Below are 19,522 nucleotides of genomic sequence, written 5' to 3'. Positions count from 1 at the left end.
AATTTCAACATAAACTGTTGGAAGAGTTTCAGAAAGATGAGCCCAAAACTGTCACTGTTTTTTTTTTTTTTTGGCGGTACGCGGGCCTCTCACTGTTGTGGCCTCTCCCGTTGTGGAGCACAGGCTCCGGACGCGCAGGCTCAGCGGCCATGGCTCACGGGCCCAGCCGCTCCGCGGCATGTGGGATCTTCCCGGACCGGGGCACGAACCCGTGTCCCCTGCATTGGCAGGCGGACCCTCAACCACTGCACCACCAGGGAAGCCCTGTCACATTTTAAAAAACAATATTAACTAGCAATCACTGAGTCTCTACTGTCCAGACATACATTATCTTATTAAACCCTCTCCATTTTACTGAGCAGGAAACCACCATGCTGAGGAGTTTGCACCACACTGAGGGGCTGGTAACAACTTTTAAACAGGACGCTGTATCAGAACAATACTGTTAGTAATGCTGAGGACAGAACTGGGGGGCCAGGTCAGCAGCTCCTGCAGCGCTTCAAGTAAGAGATGATGAAAGTCTAGACCAAGTCAGTAGCAGCAGAGATGGAAGGAACAGAACAGATTTAGGGAAGAAAACACTGGGTGATGTGGGGAAAGAAGAATGAAGAAGGACTCCAAGATTCCTGGGTGGGTGGCAACACTGCATTATATAAAACACTGTAATATATGAAACCTTCATACATTTTGGATAAACTGTTCTAGATTATATCAATCCTCTTTTATTAAAGCATATAACGAAGAGCTAACTCTACATAGAGAACAGGAATCACATATATTAACTCATGTAATCCTAACAACTCTATAAGATAGGCACTATAATTTTCTTCAATTAATAAAGAAAAAAAAGGTGCAGGAGTTAAATAACTTACGGAGGTAGCAAGCTGAGAAGCCAGGATTCAGCTCTTAATGATCTGCTTGGAAGTCTGTATTCTGAGTCCCTATATCTAACTGACTTCCAAAGACATTAAAAAAAAAAACCCACAAAACCCTAAAAATGATATCTTAAATCCATCCTAAAAACTAATAAATGTCCCCTTAAAGGAAACCCTAATAATTCTGGAATATAGACATATACAGTGCTTCTCAAACTTAAATGTGCACGAAGATCACCTGGGAACCTTGTTAAAATGCAGATTCTGATTCAGCAGGTCTGGGGTGGGGTGAGATTCTACAGTTCTAACAAGTTCCCAGGTTATGTTAATGTTGCTGATCTCCCCCTCTCCCCCTCCCCCCCAGCACAGCTTGGGGGATCTTAGTTCCTCAACCAGGGATCGAACCGGTACCCCCTGCAGTGGAAGCGCAGAGTCTTGACCACTGGATCACCAGGGAATTCCCAATGCTGCTGATCTTCTAACCACACTTTGAATATTCTAGAGAAGTGATGAAAATTCAAATTTATTGCTCCCAAGGCCTGGAAAGACAGTATATTTCTTACTCTTCAATCATGTGGATGATAAATGCTTTGTTTCTGCTGTAAAAGTTATTTTTTCTGCCAAGAGGCACAACTGCCCTATATGAGAACATCTAAGTTAAGGAAACAGCTCAGGAACTAAAGGGTTATGCATCCAAAAATTATTGTGGTATGTGGTAGGAATAAAAGCTATTTTTCTAAACTGCTAACCAGTTATAACATTTATGAAATAATCTAACCATACTACTTGAATATGCCTCCAATCATATTAAATTCTTATATACAACAGAACCATCATATTAATTCTTAAATATTTCTTGACTATCAATTGTTCCAAATAACCTATAGAATGAATCATGTGCCAGTAACATACTGTTTTAAATTATCTTGTTTTTAAATCTCTAAGAGTGCTTACTTCCCCAATTTATCTCCCCCTTCCTTGCCACCTTCAATTTCTTCATTGTCAGTTTTTTTCAGATGGATGTCACAATCTCTATTATAATTTTTATGGGCATGGCAGTACATCTCTGAATTAAATTTAAGAGTTCTAAGTACCTTGAAATAAAAACTACATGTACTAGCTTTATGGAAAAATGTGAAACTATTATATAGAAGCTCCTCATGAGCATGTAAACTGTGGTTCAATTTTTAAAATAACTTGTTTACTGTTCAGGAATATTAAAATAACTTTAATATTCCTGTAACTATATATACACAACACTTCGTATATGTATGAAATATTACAAATTAATCTTTTAAATAATGTGTTTAAAAAAAAATTTAAAAAAATAAACTGGGACTTTTCTGGTGGCGCAGTGGTTAGGAGTCCGCCTGACAATGCAGGAGATGCGGGTTTGATCCCTGGTCCCGGAGGATCCCACATGCCGCGGAGCAACTAAACCCGTGCACCACAACTACTGAGCCTGCGCTCTAGGGCCTGTGTACCACAACTACTGAGCCGACATGCTGCAACTACTGAAGCCCACGCGCCTAGAGCCCGTGCTCCATAACAAGAGACAAGAGAAGCCACTGCAATGAGAAGCCCACACACCACAATGACGAGTGGCCCCCGCTCGCCACAACTAGAGAAAGACCACGCACAGCAACGAAGACCCAACACAGCCAAAAAAACCCCCAAAAAACAAAAAACTGATTTGGGGCTTCCCTGGTGGTTCAGTGGTTGAGAGTCGCCTGCCAATGCAGGGGACGCAGGTTCGTGCCCCGGTCCGGGAGGATCCCACATGCCGCGGAGTGGCTGGGCCCGTGAGCCATGGCCGCTGAGCCTGCGCATCTGGAGCCTATGCTCCGCAACGGGAGAGGCCACAACAGTGAGAGGCCCGCGTACCGCAAAAAAAAAAAAAAACTCATTTGGGGAACACCTCTATCCAGCAAAGTGACATACCTTGGGAGTACAAATTAAATACTGAAAGACAGAACTCCTTAAGATTGAAATAGACCTCCTGTAGGCTCAGAATAATTCTCACCCTCCAAAAATAAAAGGTTAATTCCTTCATAGATTAGGGCTGTTGCTAATTTTAATTAATGTAGACAAATTAAAGATGGTATTAGTGTCAATTTATTTATGTTAACATTTGGCTTTAACACATGTAATGTGTTAAAGGTCCAGAAAACAATTCTTCCTTCTTGCCTAGTTTTCACAGGTTCCAAGAGGGTTTACAAATATAATCTCAAAAATGCCACCACTTCTAACGGTTCCTTAATTTCTGTCTGCTGAACTAGTCTCTTTTGTGAACTAAAGAGATAAGGTTCTTTAGTAAGAATTTAAAAATAGTAATGGAGTGGAGGCATTGACGAGTCCTAAGACTTCTCAAAAGATTATCTTTAGGGCTTCCCTGGTGGCGCAGTGGTTGAGAGTCCGCCTGCCGATGCAGGGGACACGGGTTCGTGCCCCGGTCCGGGAAGATCCCACATGCCGCGGAGCAGCTGGGCCCGTGAGCCATGGCCGCTGAGCCTGCGCGTCTGGAGCCTATGCCCCGCAACGGGAGAGGCCACAACAGTGAGAGGCCCGCGTACCGCCAAAAAAAAAAAAAAAAGATTATCTTTAAAAACATGTACAATGCATTGTATTTCTTTCTCTTCAGTTCCTCACTATGGAGGCATTTCCATTTTAGAGAAGCCTAATACCCAGACGTTAATAAGCTGTTGACACTCACACAATTAGTAAAAGGTAGAACTAGACCTCAAAATGGAATTTTCCGATTCCAAATCCAATATTATAAAAATGATTCTAAATTTTATACTTGTAAACCAATTATGAATTAAAATATGCCCATGAGGGCTTCCCTGGTGGCGCAGTGGTTGAGAGTCCACCTGCCGATGCAGGGGACACGGGTTCGTGCCCCGGTCCGGGAGGATCCCACATGCCGCGGAGCGGCTGGGCCCGTGAGCCGTGGCCGCTGGGCCTGCGCATCTGGAGCCTGTGCTCCGCAACGGGAGAGGCCACAACAGTGAGAGGCCCGCATACCGCAAAAAAAAAAAAAAAAAAAAAAAAAAAAAAAAAAAAGCCCATGAAACACTATAAAAACTTTAATGCTAAAAATCAAGCAGCTGTACCAACTTTTCTTTTTTTTAGCCAAATTGTTCAAATTTATTTTTTGAACACCTGAAAATTACTTCTGTACTAACAGAGTTTCTTTTTGTGCTTTTAAAAAATGATTCTAGTTAATACAGATTATTTTTATCCCTTCTTGGCACTGATACAAATGAATTATCAGTGTTTACAACTTTTAAAGTAAGGTACAACTACTTCTAATAGCTACCCAAAAAATTTCTTAGTGGGACAGTGTGATTAAGCTGATACAGAAATTTGAGCCCTCAAATAAAGGCAGCACAGAACTGGTGGACTTTGCTATCAGTAAATAATTTCACACCTCAGTAATAACTTATGACAATCTAAATTATAATTTCTTTTCATAAAATGTGTTGAAGTAAAAATGGAAATTCTAAACTCCAAACTTTCCCCATTTGGCATACATTTTAAGACCTAAAAAAATTTGAAACCACACTCAATATTAAGCAATTTTACTTTATTCTTAAATATAATTTTGCATTTGAGAATGCTGTGATAGCACAACAAAGTATATGAGTATCAACTTGGAATGACAAATTGGAGAAAATCACTTGCGTACATTCAACAAAGAAATCTTATAACTCCTCCCATGCCTATAGGGCATTCAACTATTTCTAGGCTTTTACTAAGTTTGTGTTAAGTTTTCAACCACATTGTGGCTATCAACCCAAAGTAGGGGAGAGGACCCTCAAGATTTCTTGGCTTTCTCAATGAGAAAGAATACTGGATAACTAAACTCATTAAAATGTGCATACTATAACTAGGGTTTGAGCAAGTATCTGAAGAATTTATAATTTGTGTATGAGCTTTAGTGCAAGGATGGTGATACCCCTTTTGGCTGTTAAGAATTTACAGTTTAATAACCAGTCTTTGGTTGTCTTTTAGATAAGGTGAACTTGCTAGACAGGTGAGGATACTTAATATAAAAAAAATCATCATTCTTTAAGAGTAGACAATACTTGCTTTTATGAACTACAGAAATTCCCATTGTTTGGCATAACTTCATGACTACTATATATACTTAGAATTCATTCTCTCTCATTTGCTACATCTGCCTATATAAAATATCACAAGTATCTGAGATGCATAATTCAATAAATTACTTTACTAAAACAGTTTTAATACTCTTAAATGTTGTCATAACACCTAATTATATTGTTCTACATGCCTAATTTCATCATAAAGAAATTTTCTAGCTAACAAATTAATATTAAAGATCAAAATCTTTGGAAAGTACCATTTCTACCAATTTTCTGATGTTTCTGAATTGATAAACATAAGGATTGATAAAGAATAAAATGTTACTTCAGACAATTTTTGGGAACAGAGACCATTATAATTTATTACAACCTGTTATATGCAGATGGTAGTTCATAAGACAGAAAATCAATCCATTAAATTGCTTAATAAAATGGCACTATGAAGAAAAAAATATATATGAATTCGAGATACAAGGATTTATAGTCATAGGCAAATAATTATTTTTATATTCAGAATGTGATATGTTTAGAATTACAATAACAAATTAGGAAATACGGTTGCACTGCAAACAAGATGTGATAAAGGAAAAGAGCTGGGATTCAACGAGTAGTACGACCTATATACCATCAACATTCAAAAGACTGGCTCTATAAAGCAGAATCTATGATAAATAAAACTTGGATTAATTTAGAAAAATCAGGGACTTCCCTGGTGGTCCCATGGCTAAGACTCTGCGCTCCAAATGCAGGGGGCCTGGGTTCAATCCCTGGTCAGGGAACTAGATCCCACATGCCGCAACTAAGACCCAGCACAGCCAAATAAAATAAATAAATATTTAAAAAAAAGAAAAATCAGAACTATGTGTACTTGATACATTAAGTACTCATTATTAATTGACTTTCTCTTTCAATCTTAAAACAGATTCGAATTTGTCATTTATGTTCCCAGCTACTGTGCTGTATAAGCCTCTAGGTATAGTGTATTCAAATGCAGCAACCACATGTCAGGTGCTCAATAATTAGTTGTTGAATAAATAAATGAATATTCTCTCCAATCAGATTACTGCCCAGCTACAAGAATCACAGCAAATCCTCCTCCACACAAGCTGGTGTGGACAGTATCTACCTTAATAACGGCCAAATGATGATGAGGCCAGACCTGATCTAGGAGGGGAGATTTTTGAGCTAGAGGAAAATAAAGGAGATGAAAAAAAGCGGGGGGAATGGAGCAAGAATAACAACAACAACAACAATAACAAAAAAAGAGGTAAACAACACTAAGTTGCAATTTCAGCTATGGTCAAATATAGAGGTTACAAATGGCAATCAAGGCCATATTTAGGAAGAAAGGAGCAAAGGTAAACAGAATATATATGACAAATGGGAAGACAATTAGAAAAAACTAACAAGATAACTTTGTTAGGGAAGATTCTGGGCATTCAGTTTTTAAAAAGATGCATACAAATGAAAGAAAAACATAATCATGAGTAGACTATCCTTGGGATTAATTTTTAAGTGAATGGAAACAGATTTATAGCTTACATTGGAAAATTATGACAGGGAGAATTCTTATAACTAACTGAAAGAATATTTTCACTTTTGTAAAAGTTAATTTAGCAAAACGATTTGGACTCTCCCATACATTGGCATTTGCTAGATTTTATTCTTTATTTTAAACAGTGACAAGAATATAATGTTTAAGACTCTTGAAAGTCCTACCTTATATGGGCTAATTAGTCTTCTTTTAATATCCAGTCTATAGCTTCTGTATTGTTCAGCATCACTCATGTCAGTTACCAGTAGTCGAAGAATTTCATAAACCCGTCTGGCATGTTGCTAATAAACCAAACAAAAGGAAAATATGAACATTTCAAATTACAAAATAGTAACACTTTCCCAAAAGAACACAGCATATATTGAATATCTGTCATAGGCCAGAAATTGTGCTAGGTGCCAGACAAAAAGCAATAAAAGATATATAATCTCTGTCCTCAAGGAGCTAGCAGTCTAGTGGGTAACACAAATGACTAAGGTATGGTTAATTTAATGATAGAAATATGCATAGGATATTATGGTAGCACAGCCTGGGAATGGGGGAAATGTTAGAAGAGGATTCCTGGGGGAATAAAACCTGAGTGAATCTTAAAGGAACGGGAACATGCTATACTTGAAAGAGGCGAGGGCACTATGTGTGTGTGCATGTCGCATGCACACACATGCAGAAGCAGTTTGACACTGCTCGAGCACAAACAAAAAAAACGCGAGGAGTAGCAGCAGAGTGAGGGTGGAGCAAGAGCACTGAGCCTTACATACTGGGTTAAAGAGCTGGGTTTTATCTAGTTGGTAACAGGTTTGAATTTTAAATAAAGCATTTTCTCAGCTACATAAAAATGGTAGCAAAAGAAGGGGAGGGAGACCAATTAGGAAGCTCAGTTATTAAATCAGGCAAAAAATGATGAGGTGGCGCAGTGGCTGAGAATCCGCCTGCCAATGCAGGGGACACGGGTTCGAGCCCTGGTCCGGGAAGATCCCACACGCCGCGGAGCAACTAAGCCCGTGCGCCACAACTACTGAGCCTGCGCTCTAGAGCCCGCGAGCCACAACTACTGAAGCCCGCGTACCTAGAGCCCGTGCTCCGCAACAAGAGAAGCCACCGCAATGAGAAGCCCGTCAACTAGAGAAAAGCCCACATGCAGCAATGAAGACCCAATACAGCCAAAAAAAAAAAAAAAAAAAAGACAAGGGCATGAACTGAGATAGCATAAATAAGAATACTAAGGGACCAAGGATTCTAGAAATATAGAAGAGTTAAGACTGGCTGTGGAGGAGGGTATGGAATAACAGTTTTCAGAGTAGGAGAGATTTAGGAGGCAGCAGAACATATAAATCTGAAGAAAATTCTAGTCTAAGGGTAAGGATTTAAGCAATATCAGTATACAGGGCAAGAGTTTAAACCATAAGACTAGTTAATGGTTAAGATCACCCAAGGAAAACATACACAGTGAAGACAGGGGAGAGGTCAGAACCCTGTAGTATAGTGACAGTTAAGGAGCAGACAAAAAACAGAGAAAAACAGTCAAAGAAATATGAGAAGAATCAGGAAGTTTGGGTAACACTGAAGCCAAAGGAGTAGGCCTACAGTTCTCCTATTTCTGTCATTTCACTTACCTATTTATTGGGAGTGGGGAAGAGGTCAGGTATATAGAGGTTGAGAAGATAACATTGAACTTTCTGGAAGAAACGAGCTGAGCCTGAAAAAATGAGTACTATCTGGCCAAGCAAAGATGGAGGAACAGGAGAAGGGGAGTATAAGGGCAAAGGGAGCAGCTTATATACAGGGACATAAAAGGAGGAAAGTTGTAGCATAGTTGGGAAATGACAAGAAGTTCAGCAAAGCCAGAGCGTGTGGGAAAGCGGTAGGAAGCTGAGGCTAGCAAGGTAGGCAGGGGCCAAATTATGATGGGATCTGTGTGCCATACTAAGGAGTTTTAATCCCAATAATGTGCTCATATTCTCTTTCTTTTAAAGGCTGAGCTATTAAATAAATTCTCATTAATAAAGGTTTAATACAGTCTGGAAATATAAATTATTTCTAAAATCACATTTTATCTTAAAGCCAGGAAGCCATTAAAGTGTTTTTATGCAGGAGAAGATGGAAAGTTTCAATTTAAATTAAGTTTCTTGTTGAAGGTCAGTGACTAGTAAACTTTTGGTATACAGTTTTGGAGCTCAGGAGGAAAATTTGGATTGAAGATTTAGATGAGCTCTTCCAGGTAGAATTAAGTAGAATGAGAAGAAATGAGGATTGGATAAAAAACTCTGGGGAAGAATTATATTTAGGGAGCATACGGAAGAGTAGAAGCTAGTAGACAGTATCTCAAAAAAAGATGAGCACAGTGGTTAACTGGAAAACCAGGAACTGTAGTACCTTAGAAGCCAAGGGAGGGGAGGTCAATAGTATCAAGTGCTAGTCCTTTTTTTTTAAATTTTGTTTATTTTTTTACATAGCAGGTTCTTATTAGTTATCTATTTTGTACATATTAGTGTATATATGTCAATCCCAATCTCCCAATTCATACCACCACCACCACTAATTGCTACTCCTTATTACTGGAATACTCTTCATCCCTCATACGTTTATAATCCAAAACCTACCCATTCTTCAAGGCTTAGATCAAATGTATCCCTTCTATGAAATACTCTGATTTCTTGCTTACATAAATATAACAAATTCCTCTGAACTTCCATATTTTCTGTACTTAAGATATTTACTACTTTAAAATTCAAACAAACATATATAGAAGTATAAAAAGTGAAAGTTAAGTGTTTTATTCCAACCCTCCTCCCCACCAATACAGTCTCCAGGGGCATTAACTACTTTACCAGTTTAAATAAACATTTTCTTAAAAAGCAAAAATAAGATCCTACTATCCATCTTTGTTCTCCTTGTTAAACTTAATATAGCCATGAAATCAATTATCTTTCCATTCTATTAATGAGAAAATTGAAGCACAAGGAGGTAAACTAAATTGCCCTAAGAGCAAGTGGTGAAGCCAAATTTGACCCCAGGCAATTTGGCTTCAGGGCCTGTATTCTTAATGTATTTGCAATGTTTAAATTACATATGTACTTAAAAAATTTTTTTTTCAACGTTTGAATGTTTTCCTCCTATAGACTAAAAGTACCTTATTTATTTTGAACTTCTGTTGAGCCTCTATTGCCATATCTTCACTGAATCCTTGCATTAACTTTTCCCGGGAAAAACAGGGCAAATCTTGACAAAGCTTCACAAGCACAAAGTCTCTTAATTTCACATAGCTTTTGGATGGATCTTCCGCTAAAGAAATAAAGCAGAATAACATTTCCCTTACCTAACATAATTTCTTCATCATTTGCAACCTCAATATACATGCTAAGCTTAGAAAAGGCAAATATTCTTAAAAGAATTATATATATATATACAAAAGTTACAACGTGAAAGGATTATTCCTTATAAATCAAACAAGAGCACTATTATCTTTGTCAAATAAAATTATAGATGCAATCCTTTTGCAAATACATACATATTATTTGTGAAATTAGAGCTACTCCTTTTCAAATGTAAACTTTTTGACTGGTTTGTTATCATATATATGTACCTTAGTTTTATTTTCAGTTAAAGCAGCTGTATAAACAAGAGATTCAAGTTTGCATAATCAACTCCAAAAGCAAGTATTTTCTGATACCTAAGGGTTCCAAAGCTCAATTTATAACTCCTTTACTTTAATAACCTTTATAGTCTGCTAGGCTTCTTTCACCCAGTTAAAAAAATTCTTCCTTTTACAAAACAAATCTTTTTTATTTAGAGAATAAAATGAAAATATGATTTTGATTCTTTCTTCATTGCATCTGGATAGCACAGATGTTCCTTTATGTTTGTCTATGTTAGCTACATTAGACTAAGTAGTGGACAAGGAAAATATCAAAACATGATAGGTAGAAAGAATACTGCAGCCAGAGAACATGTGTTTGAGTCCCAGTTCTGTCATTCACAGATGTAGGACTTTAGGCAAATTACCTCACTTCTCTGAGCCCTCATTTTCTGATCTGTAGAAGACTTGAAACAAAGAATGTTAACGTCTGGGCTAGTTCATAGTTCACAAGACAGTTTTGTTACAATATCAATACTCTACAAATTATTCAATGCAATCCCTATCAAAATCCCAGCTGGCTTTTTTTGTTGCAGAAATTAACAAGCTCATCTTAAAACTGATATGGAGATGCAAGGAACTCAGAATAGCCAAAACAACCTTGAAAAAGAACAAGTTAGAGGACTCAGATTTCCTGATTTCAAAACTTACTACAAAGCTACAGTAATCAAGACAGTGTGGTACTGACATAGGATGGACATGTAGATCAGTGGAACTGAGTTGAGAGTTTAAAATAAACCCATACATTTATGACCCATTAATTTTTGAGAAGGATGCCTAGACAATTCAATGAGAGAAAGAATAGTCTTTTAACAAATGGCACTTGGACAACTGGATCTCCACAGCAAAAAGAATGAAGTTGGTTGGATCCCTTTTCCTCACACAATACACAAAAATTAACTCAAAACGGATCATAGACCTAAGTGTAAGAGGTAAAACTACAAAGAGGAAAACATAGGAGTAAATCTTCATGACTTTTGGTTAGGCAATGGTTTCTTAGACAACAAACCAAAAGCATAAGCAACTAAAGAAAAAGTAGATAAACAGGGCTATATCAAAATTTATAACTTTTGGGACTTCCCTGGTGGCACAGTGGTTAAGAATCCGCCTGCCAGTGCAGGGGACATGGGTTCGAGCCCTGGTCCGGGGAGATCCCACATGCCACGGAGCAACTAAGCCAGTGCACCACAATTACTGAGCCTGCACTCTAGAGCCCATGAGCCACTACTACTGAGCCTGCGAGCCACAACTACTGAAGCCCGCATGCCTAGAGCCTGTGCTCTGCAACAAGAGAAGCCACCGCAATGAAAAGCCCGTGCACCACAACAAACAGTAGCCCATGCTTGCCACAACTAGAGAAACCCCGCACAGAGCAACGAAGGCCCAACGCAGCCAAATTAATTAATTAATTAAATTTTAAAAAATTGTACACTTTAAATAAGTGGATTGTATGACATTTAACTATATCTCAATAAAGCTGTTTATAAAAGCGTCTGAGCTAAGGGTAATGTTTTATGATTGAGTCATTTATTCATTCAATCCATATGTACTTAAATACCATCTTTATGCTTCTATGCAGCACTTCATATACATGTAATTATTAGGTAAACATTATATGACCGTGGCTTTAAGGTGGTAAAGTGAAATTTTGTCATGGCATCAGTTTGTTAGGAAATTATGATCTATCAGGAATGTACAGATAATAAAATCAACAGTAAACAAAATAACAAATGCAGATCTACAAAGAAAATCACCAAATAAACATAAGATTGTAATGTAATTAGTTACTTTATCTCATTCTTCAGTCTTTTCCATATTAATCTGGTCACACCATGGAGTTATACAAGCCACCCAGAAATCTGAAGGACATTCTGATTCCTCTCCTATGTGATGCCACCAGTGTTTTTTTCAGCAACTACAATAACCTCCTCACTTGTACTCTGCAGCTTTATAAAATGTAAAGTGGACTGACATAAACCTAAATTAAAACCATTCAAGTGTACCAACATAACTGTAATCTGTGTCTCAAAAAGAAAGATGAAAGAGACAAAGAATAGTTGAAGAAATAATGGCCAAATACTTCCTAAATTTGATGAAAAACCTTTATCTATACATCCAGGAAGCTCAACAAACTTCAACTATGAAAAACACAAAGAGATCCACATCTAAATACATTATAATCAAACTGTCAAAAGCTAGAGACAAACAGAAAATCTTGAAAGCCGCAAGAGGAAACAACTCATCAGAAACCATGGAGGCCACAAATCAGTGGGGTGATATATTCAAAGTATTGAAAGAAAAATACTGTCAGTCAAGATTTCTATATCCAGCAAAATTATCCTTCTAAATGAAAGTGAAATAAGGACATTCCCAGAAAAGCAGACTGAAGAAATGTGTTGCTAGCAGACCTGCCTTTCAAGAAATACTGAGGAAGTTCTTTAGGCTAAAGAAACATGGTACCTCAAGTCCACAAGAAGAAATTGAGAACACCAATAGTTATGAAGATAAATATAAAAACTGGAATTTTTTTTTTCTCTCAACTGGTTTAAAGGACAATTACATGAAAAAATAATTATAAAACCAATGTTTGGCTTACAAGATATAAAGAGGCAATATCAATTTACGTAACAATAATAGCACAAAGGAGGGGAGAGAGAATAACTGTGATGGAGCAATTCATTTTACTGAAATTAAATATTAATCTGAATAGACTGTTATAAATTAAGATGCACATTGTAATCCCCAGAGCAACCATTAAGCAAATAACTAAAAAAAAAAAAACTTCAATAAAAATGAATAACAAAAGGGAAAAAAAGAAAACAAATAGCAAAGTGGCAGGCATAATTTCAACCATAGCAATAATTACATTAAGTGTAAACATATTAAACACTCCTATCAAAAGGCAGAGATTGTTAGACTGAATAAAAAAGGATCCAACTATATGCTATCTTGAAGAGAAACATCATAGATTCAAAGACAGGCTGAAAGTCAAGGATGAAAAAAGATATACCATGCAAACAATATGAGGTCTGGAGTGACCATATTAGTATCAGGCAAAATAGAGTTTAAGACATTACCCACCCCACCCCACCCCCACACAAATTAGGAAAAAATAGTTTAAGACAAAAAGATTATAGGAGAAAAAAGGGCACATTTTATCACAAGTTAACTCATAAAGACAACATTAAAATTATAAACATATACACAACTAATAAGAAAACCCCAAAATACATGAAATAAAAGCTAATAGAATTAAAGGGAGAAACAGACAATTCAACAAAAATAGCTGGAAATGTCAACACTATCCTCTCAATAATGGATAGAACAGCTTGAACAGCTCTATCAACCAACTTGAACTGATACTTATATAACATTCCACCTAACAAGAGCAGAATACACACTCTTTTCAAGTACATGTGCAACGTTCACCAGGATAGACTATATGTTGGGCAAAGGGTCTATAAACTATGGCGCAGTGGTCAAATCTCATCCATGGCCTGCTTTTGTATGACATGTAAACGAAGACTGGTTTCTAAATGGTTGTAAAAAACACAAAAAAACAAAAAACCAGTAAGACTGTGCAACAGAGAATTTATGGGGCTTGCAAAGCATAGAATATTTACAACCTAGTCCTTTAAAGAAAAAGTCTGTAGCCCCTACGTAGGCCATAAAACAAAACTCAATACATGAAAAATAACTGAAGTCATACAAAGCATGTTCTCTGACAATAATGGAATTAAATTAGATATCAACAACAGAAGGAAATATGGGAATCCACAATATTTGGAAATTAAACAACATGTTTCCAAACAACCCATGGGTCAAAATGAAATCACAATGGAAATTAGAAAATATTTTGAACTGAATGAAACGAAAGCACAATTTATGAAAATTTATGTGATCAGTAAAAGCAGTACTTGTGTTTATATATAAGTATATATTTAAGTATTATTTAAATGTCTATATTAGAAAAGGAGGACATCAAATCAATAACCTAAGTTTCAATCTTCACTAGAAAAAGAACAAATTAAACTCAAAGAGGATAATGAAAATTAAAGTGGAGATCAACGAAGTAGAAAACAAATAGAAATGTTTATGAAAATATAAGGGATCCTGTATAACAAAACAATTTTGAAAAAGAACACAGAGGACTTTCACTTGCCAATTTCAAAACTTAATATAAAGGTCGAGGCTCTGCTGCCACTGGAGCCAGGATGCCCAGAGGGCAAAAGGGAGACCACAAAGGCTGGGCTAGGCAGTGTTTGAGTCCCAAGGAGACCGACAAAGAGCTCCAAGCTGAAAAGCAGGCGACCAGGGAAGAAGAGGACCAAGGAAAGAGGGTAGAGATGGGGCTGCAGGTGACTCCAGAAAGAAGAAATCTCTAGCCTCAGAAGACAGTGAGGATGAAGCTGACCACCAGCAAAGGTGTAGGAGGGCTCATTAACATCAAGAACCCCAACCAGGTAGCACAGACAATCAGACAGATCACGCAACTAGATCTAGATAGGCCAAAGGAGCTTTCAAGGAGAGAAGAAGATGACATTGAGAAGAAAAAGCAGAAGAGCATTACATGAAAATGTATTTAGCGGGGGAAACGGAGCAGTCCAAGGCCACCTTGCCTGGCTGGTGATCGATCATTCAGAAAGAGCAGAAAGCAAGAGGGGCAGGAGGTTGCTAGGAAGAAAGAGGAAAGGAAAACAAATGATAATGCAACTCTGTCAGGAAATGAATGCAGTTGCTCACCCTGAACAAGTAAGCATGGCTTGTAGGAAGAAACACCAGGCAACTGGGTCCCACTGCCAGGACCTCTGCCCTGTCTTGCCCGCCCTACACCCTGGCACCACTGTAGTAGCCCCTCACAGCTAGGAGCCTCTCACTGCATGGGGCTTCCTCTTCATTATCTTACATGTAAAATCATTTGGGGGAAAAGGAGGACTGTGCTTCGGTGAGGGAACAGCTGCTACCTTTGAGACAAAAAATGAAGACTCTATTTCTTCTGGAACCATTTGAATGTTTTTGCTGCTTTTAGAATCTGGAACCTTTTTGGGACGGGCGTTGTGTGTCTGAGAGGTGGGGTAAGAAGAGTTTCCACTGGTCACATAGATTGCACCTCCGGGGTGGCTGTACCAGGGTCAGCTGCTGATGAGTTTGCGACAACCAGCCCTAGTCTGTGTCGTCTGGGTGCTCACTCAGAGAGGGACTATCTTCTGGGAGCCTGTGCCTCTGGGTCCCTGAGGGTCATGGCTCGTCCCAGGCCAGGCCCCTCTCACTGAGGCCTCTCCTCTCTGCTCCATTCCCACCCACCTGGCCAGGGCCAGTACCCATTTCTAACTCTACTCATCAATCATTTGAAGAAACGTCTGTTTATTCTACAGCAACCAGGCTGAACATGCTCCACAAATTCAACTTACATATTTAACAGGTTAAACTTGACATTATCATTAAGGCAAAACATACACACACGAAAAAAACTCATATACAAAGCTACAATAAAAAATCAAGACAGCATTCTGAATAAACAGCCTCTGTTTCTTCAAAAAAAAAAAAAATCAAGACGGTATGGTACTGGTAGAAGGATAGACATAGATCATTAAAGAGTCCAGAAATAAATCTTTACATTTATGGGCAACTGATTTTCAACAAACATACGAAGGCAATTCAATAAGGGAAAGGATAGCCTTTTTAACAAACTGCTGGGAAAACTGGATGGCCATATGTAAAGAAGATTAATTTAGAAACTTTCCTCACATAATGCACAAAAATTACCTCAAATGGATCACAAACCTCAATACAAGAGACTGGGGATGGGGACTGACTGCAAATGGACAGGAGGGAATCTTTTTACGGTGACAGAAATATTCTAAAACAGGTTGTAAAACTAGGCAAGTGTACTAAGAATACTGAACTGTACACTTAAAATGCATGAATTTAATGCTATGTATATCATACCTCAATAAAGCTGCTTTAATTAAATCTCTACTAAGTGACAGACTCTTAAGCAAGCATCTCTTTAAAAAAATGTTTTTAAGTGCTAATAGTGAGGCACATGCTTATTCAATATCAGTTTTTCTGGGGCTTCCCTGGTGGCGCAGTGGTTGAGAGTCTGCCTGCCGATGCAGGGGACACGGGTTCGTGCCCCGGTCTCGGAGGATCCCACATGCCGCGGAGCGGCTGGGCCCGTGAGCCATGGCCGCTGAGCCTGCACATCCGGAGCCTGTGCTCCGCAACGGGAGAGGCCACAACAGTGAGAGGCCCGCGTACCGAAAAAAAAAAAAAAAAATCAGTTTTTCCAAGTCCACCTCTTCTTGAACTGGTTTAGAAAAAATAACTGTGCTGCTAATATCAGTTTAAAATAAAATTTCGTATGAGTGAAAGCTTAAGTAACTTAAGTAACTTATATACCCCCAGAATTTTAGGAAAAAACACATCAAAGGTAAAAGAATTACAGTTGAGAAAAATCTAAAAAATCTCACTCCACAGTCTTATCTGAAATTTTCACATATATTAAAAAACTGTGCAAAAAAATTTCCACTTAGCTTTAAATAAGCCATTATAGACTAACAATATTTTGTTTGCAGCTTAATATAAGGGACCAAGTCACCACTCAGTCTTTCAGCACTTTAACTAAAGGTGTCAGCCTGAAAATGAACCTAAAATGGTAACACCCATTAATCTGTGACATCCTTCACAGATGAGTGACGCATTTAAAAGATGAAATTTGCTTGGATATAAATCTATAGTGATACGTGGGATCAAAACTTGAGTTTTTTCCCAAGTTAAATACATCATCTACCAACATAAATGCTCTTCTATCATTTAAAAAAACCTTCATATTATAAAAAATTTATAGATAACACCCTAAAAAGCCATGTAACATATTCCAGTACTACAAGGAACATTTAAAGGACAGATATAATTAGCTCTTAATATACAACTAATAGATTAATAATAGTGAGATATATTCTAGCCCAAGATCAATTTCTATTGCCAAATGCAACTCTCTTCATAATTCTGGAAGAAACAAATCACCAATTCTATATGTAAGGTCATACAACCGATATGTATTCAAACGCTGTATATCTTATGAATACCGACATCCTCAAAAGGAAGATGGCACATGATATAAAGAACTGTTTTCCAGTATTTTACTTTAAGTGCTTAAAAAAGGGAATTCCCTGGCAATCCAGTGGTTAGGACTCGGCTCTCTCACTGCCAGGGCCCGGGTTCGATCCCTGATTGGGGAACTAAGATCCTGCAACCCGAGAGGCGCGGCCAAAATAAAAAAGTGCTAAAAAAAAAAAAAATGGGTGGCAATTACACCACAAACACCTATCTATCCTGTAACATAGGCCATTGATGGTTAAGTTTTAATTTTTACTATATCTGGCTATATGTCAAGTAAGCAAAAGGCCATCTCAATATAAAGAATATCCTGGATTGCAAAGGGAAATTCAGAGCCTGATAAAGATCCAAAAAGTTTAAAAAATATACAAAATAATGGCGCTATAGGCAACTAAAACAACCAAAGAGTGGAAGATTCTGTACTTTTCTTTTTTTAAGGACTGGGTATGTAAATTGAGGAGAAATATCTTAGAACAGCTGATAAGGCATATTTAGTAATTTATAATGCTAAGAAATGTTAACACTGAAAATAAAGGCCAATACCCAGTTTTCAAATTCACAAGTCCTTTAGCATGTTTAGCATTTTCTCTTTAGAGACTTCAGTTTGCAATGAATAAAGGCTACCATTATTGATGACTCTTCACTGAGATTTAAGAAATAAAATTCTTTATCTGCTAATTGGTGCTAAGTATCAAGGACTTTATTGGTTGGAGTAGACAGAAGAAAGTGGTTAAGAGGCTTCACAGAAACAACCCCTGCTGGCACATTACCCACTAGAGAAGACAAAGACTACTTATGTGAACTCTTAAGTCTCTAGATTAAAATCACCAAAAAAGTCCCTTCATGTAGTACCAAGTCCAAGCTCTATAAGTAAACAGAAGCTAAACAATTTTGAGCTTAGCTAAAAAGAAGTGTTATTGTTTGTATTATGTTTCTATAATTTTGCAAGTCACTAAGCTAGTGAAGGTGTCACTTAAACAATTTATAAATTTTGATATAAACTAACTTTAGTAATTACTTCTGTATCTCCCAAGTTTCCAAATCATTTAACAGTAGCAGTAAAGTTAGATGAAAAGATACATCAATTTTATAAACTGTCTGCCAAATAAACTGAACAAATAAGCCATACCACACTTGCAACATATACATGCCTAAGATTTCCCATTATATATTCAATTCATTATCCTCAATTTGTTCAATTAATGAGAACCTCATACTCAGAGATGCAATCCAATCCCACAAAGGCTTATGATTTAAAATGTAACCTTAAGCCATTTTTAAACAGTTCCAAAAAGACCTCAGGAGACTGCTGCTATTTAAAATAAAATAGTTATTTCTGACAAAACCAAAATTAGTAAAGAAGAGATTTTTTAGAAAGGCTCTTTCCACAACAAATCAAAATTTACATACCTGTAATATCAAGAACAGAAGGAGATGCAATGTAGTATCTATGAACTGTTTCAAGAAGTTGAGCACCATGGCCTTGACCTTGAAATGGAGTCAATATCAGCATCTGACTATAGTAAAGAAATTATATTAAAATATCACAACATGACTGGTTTACAAATTGCAAGTCACTATAGTAATATAAACACTTTAAAGTTTGTGTGATTTTTTTTTAATCCACCTTCAAGAATTCCAAAAATTATTGAGATACTCAAAACTGTAAACATTCAATCTTCCACGCTGTTTCAAAGAGAACAATGAAATAAATCAGTACATAGCCAATGAATAATGGTGATTTTTTTAAAACAAATCAACACTATTATAAAAAGTATTGGAAACTTCAGCAGTTCCTTCTTCTGAAATAAAAGACAAGGCACGTGTTATACTGCCAATTACCTTACACGTGGCCGGGTTTTGTCTGGGTACACATAGTAATTATAGACTGTCATGTAGCCTACGGTCGCAAAGAGTGTAGCTCCGTCCTTATTATACTTCTCAAATCTGCAGATAAAACAGAAAGCCAAGCAGGTCAATTACAGTCGCGCTCCCATGCAGTGTCCATTTTCTTTTCCATTCTCTGACTGAATTTTCAGTGTCAGCAAGCTACTCTGTGAGGGCCCAATGGGTACACCTGCTATGTTCTGAATATACAATTCACTTAATTGGTGTGCAGCAACTTGGATAAATCAGACCTCTTTACATCACTTCAGTGCACTTGCCTATTATAAAGATGAATAGGTGGCAAGTAAAAGAAAACACAGGCAAAGCTCGTTTTACTGTT

General features: G+C 37.4%; 2 protein-coding genes and 1 pseudogene across 3 annotated transcripts in view; 2 read left to right on the top strand and 1 right to left on the bottom strand.

Annotated features, from left to right (window-relative positions):
- The window catches only part of SLC25A12 (solute carrier family 25 member 12), a 171,741-nt gene that overhangs the window by 15,229 nt on the left and 136,990 nt on the right, over nt 1-19,522 (top strand). The window lies entirely within an intron of this gene.
- The window catches only part of HAT1 (histone acetyltransferase 1), a 51,228-nt gene that overhangs the window by 902 nt on the left and 30,804 nt on the right, over nt 1-19,522 (bottom strand). For both annotated transcript variants that reach the window (XM_004267303.3, XM_033423580.2), the window contains exons 7-10: nt 19,138-19,242; nt 18,706-18,812; nt 9,670-9,821; nt 6,704-6,820 (exon numbers count right to left, since the gene is read on the bottom strand). In XM_004267303.3, coding sequence (XP_004267351.1) covers nt 6,704-6,820; nt 9,670-9,821; nt 18,706-18,812; nt 19,138-19,242 — 481 coding nt within the window. The remainder of the gene's footprint in view (nt 1-6,703; nt 6,821-9,669; nt 9,822-18,705; nt 18,813-19,137; nt 19,243-19,522) is intronic.
- LOC125964995 (28 kDa heat- and acid-stable phosphoprotein-like) lies at nt 9,821-15,743 on the top strand (annotated as a pseudogene).

This window comes from Orcinus orca, chromosome 7 (assembly GCF_937001465.1).
Source record: "Orcinus orca chromosome 7, mOrcOrc1.1, whole genome shotgun sequence".
Taxonomy (NCBI): Eukaryota; Metazoa; Chordata; class Mammalia; order Artiodactyla; family Delphinidae; genus Orcinus; species Orcinus orca.
This window is presented reverse-complemented; position numbering and strand designations above follow the sequence as displayed.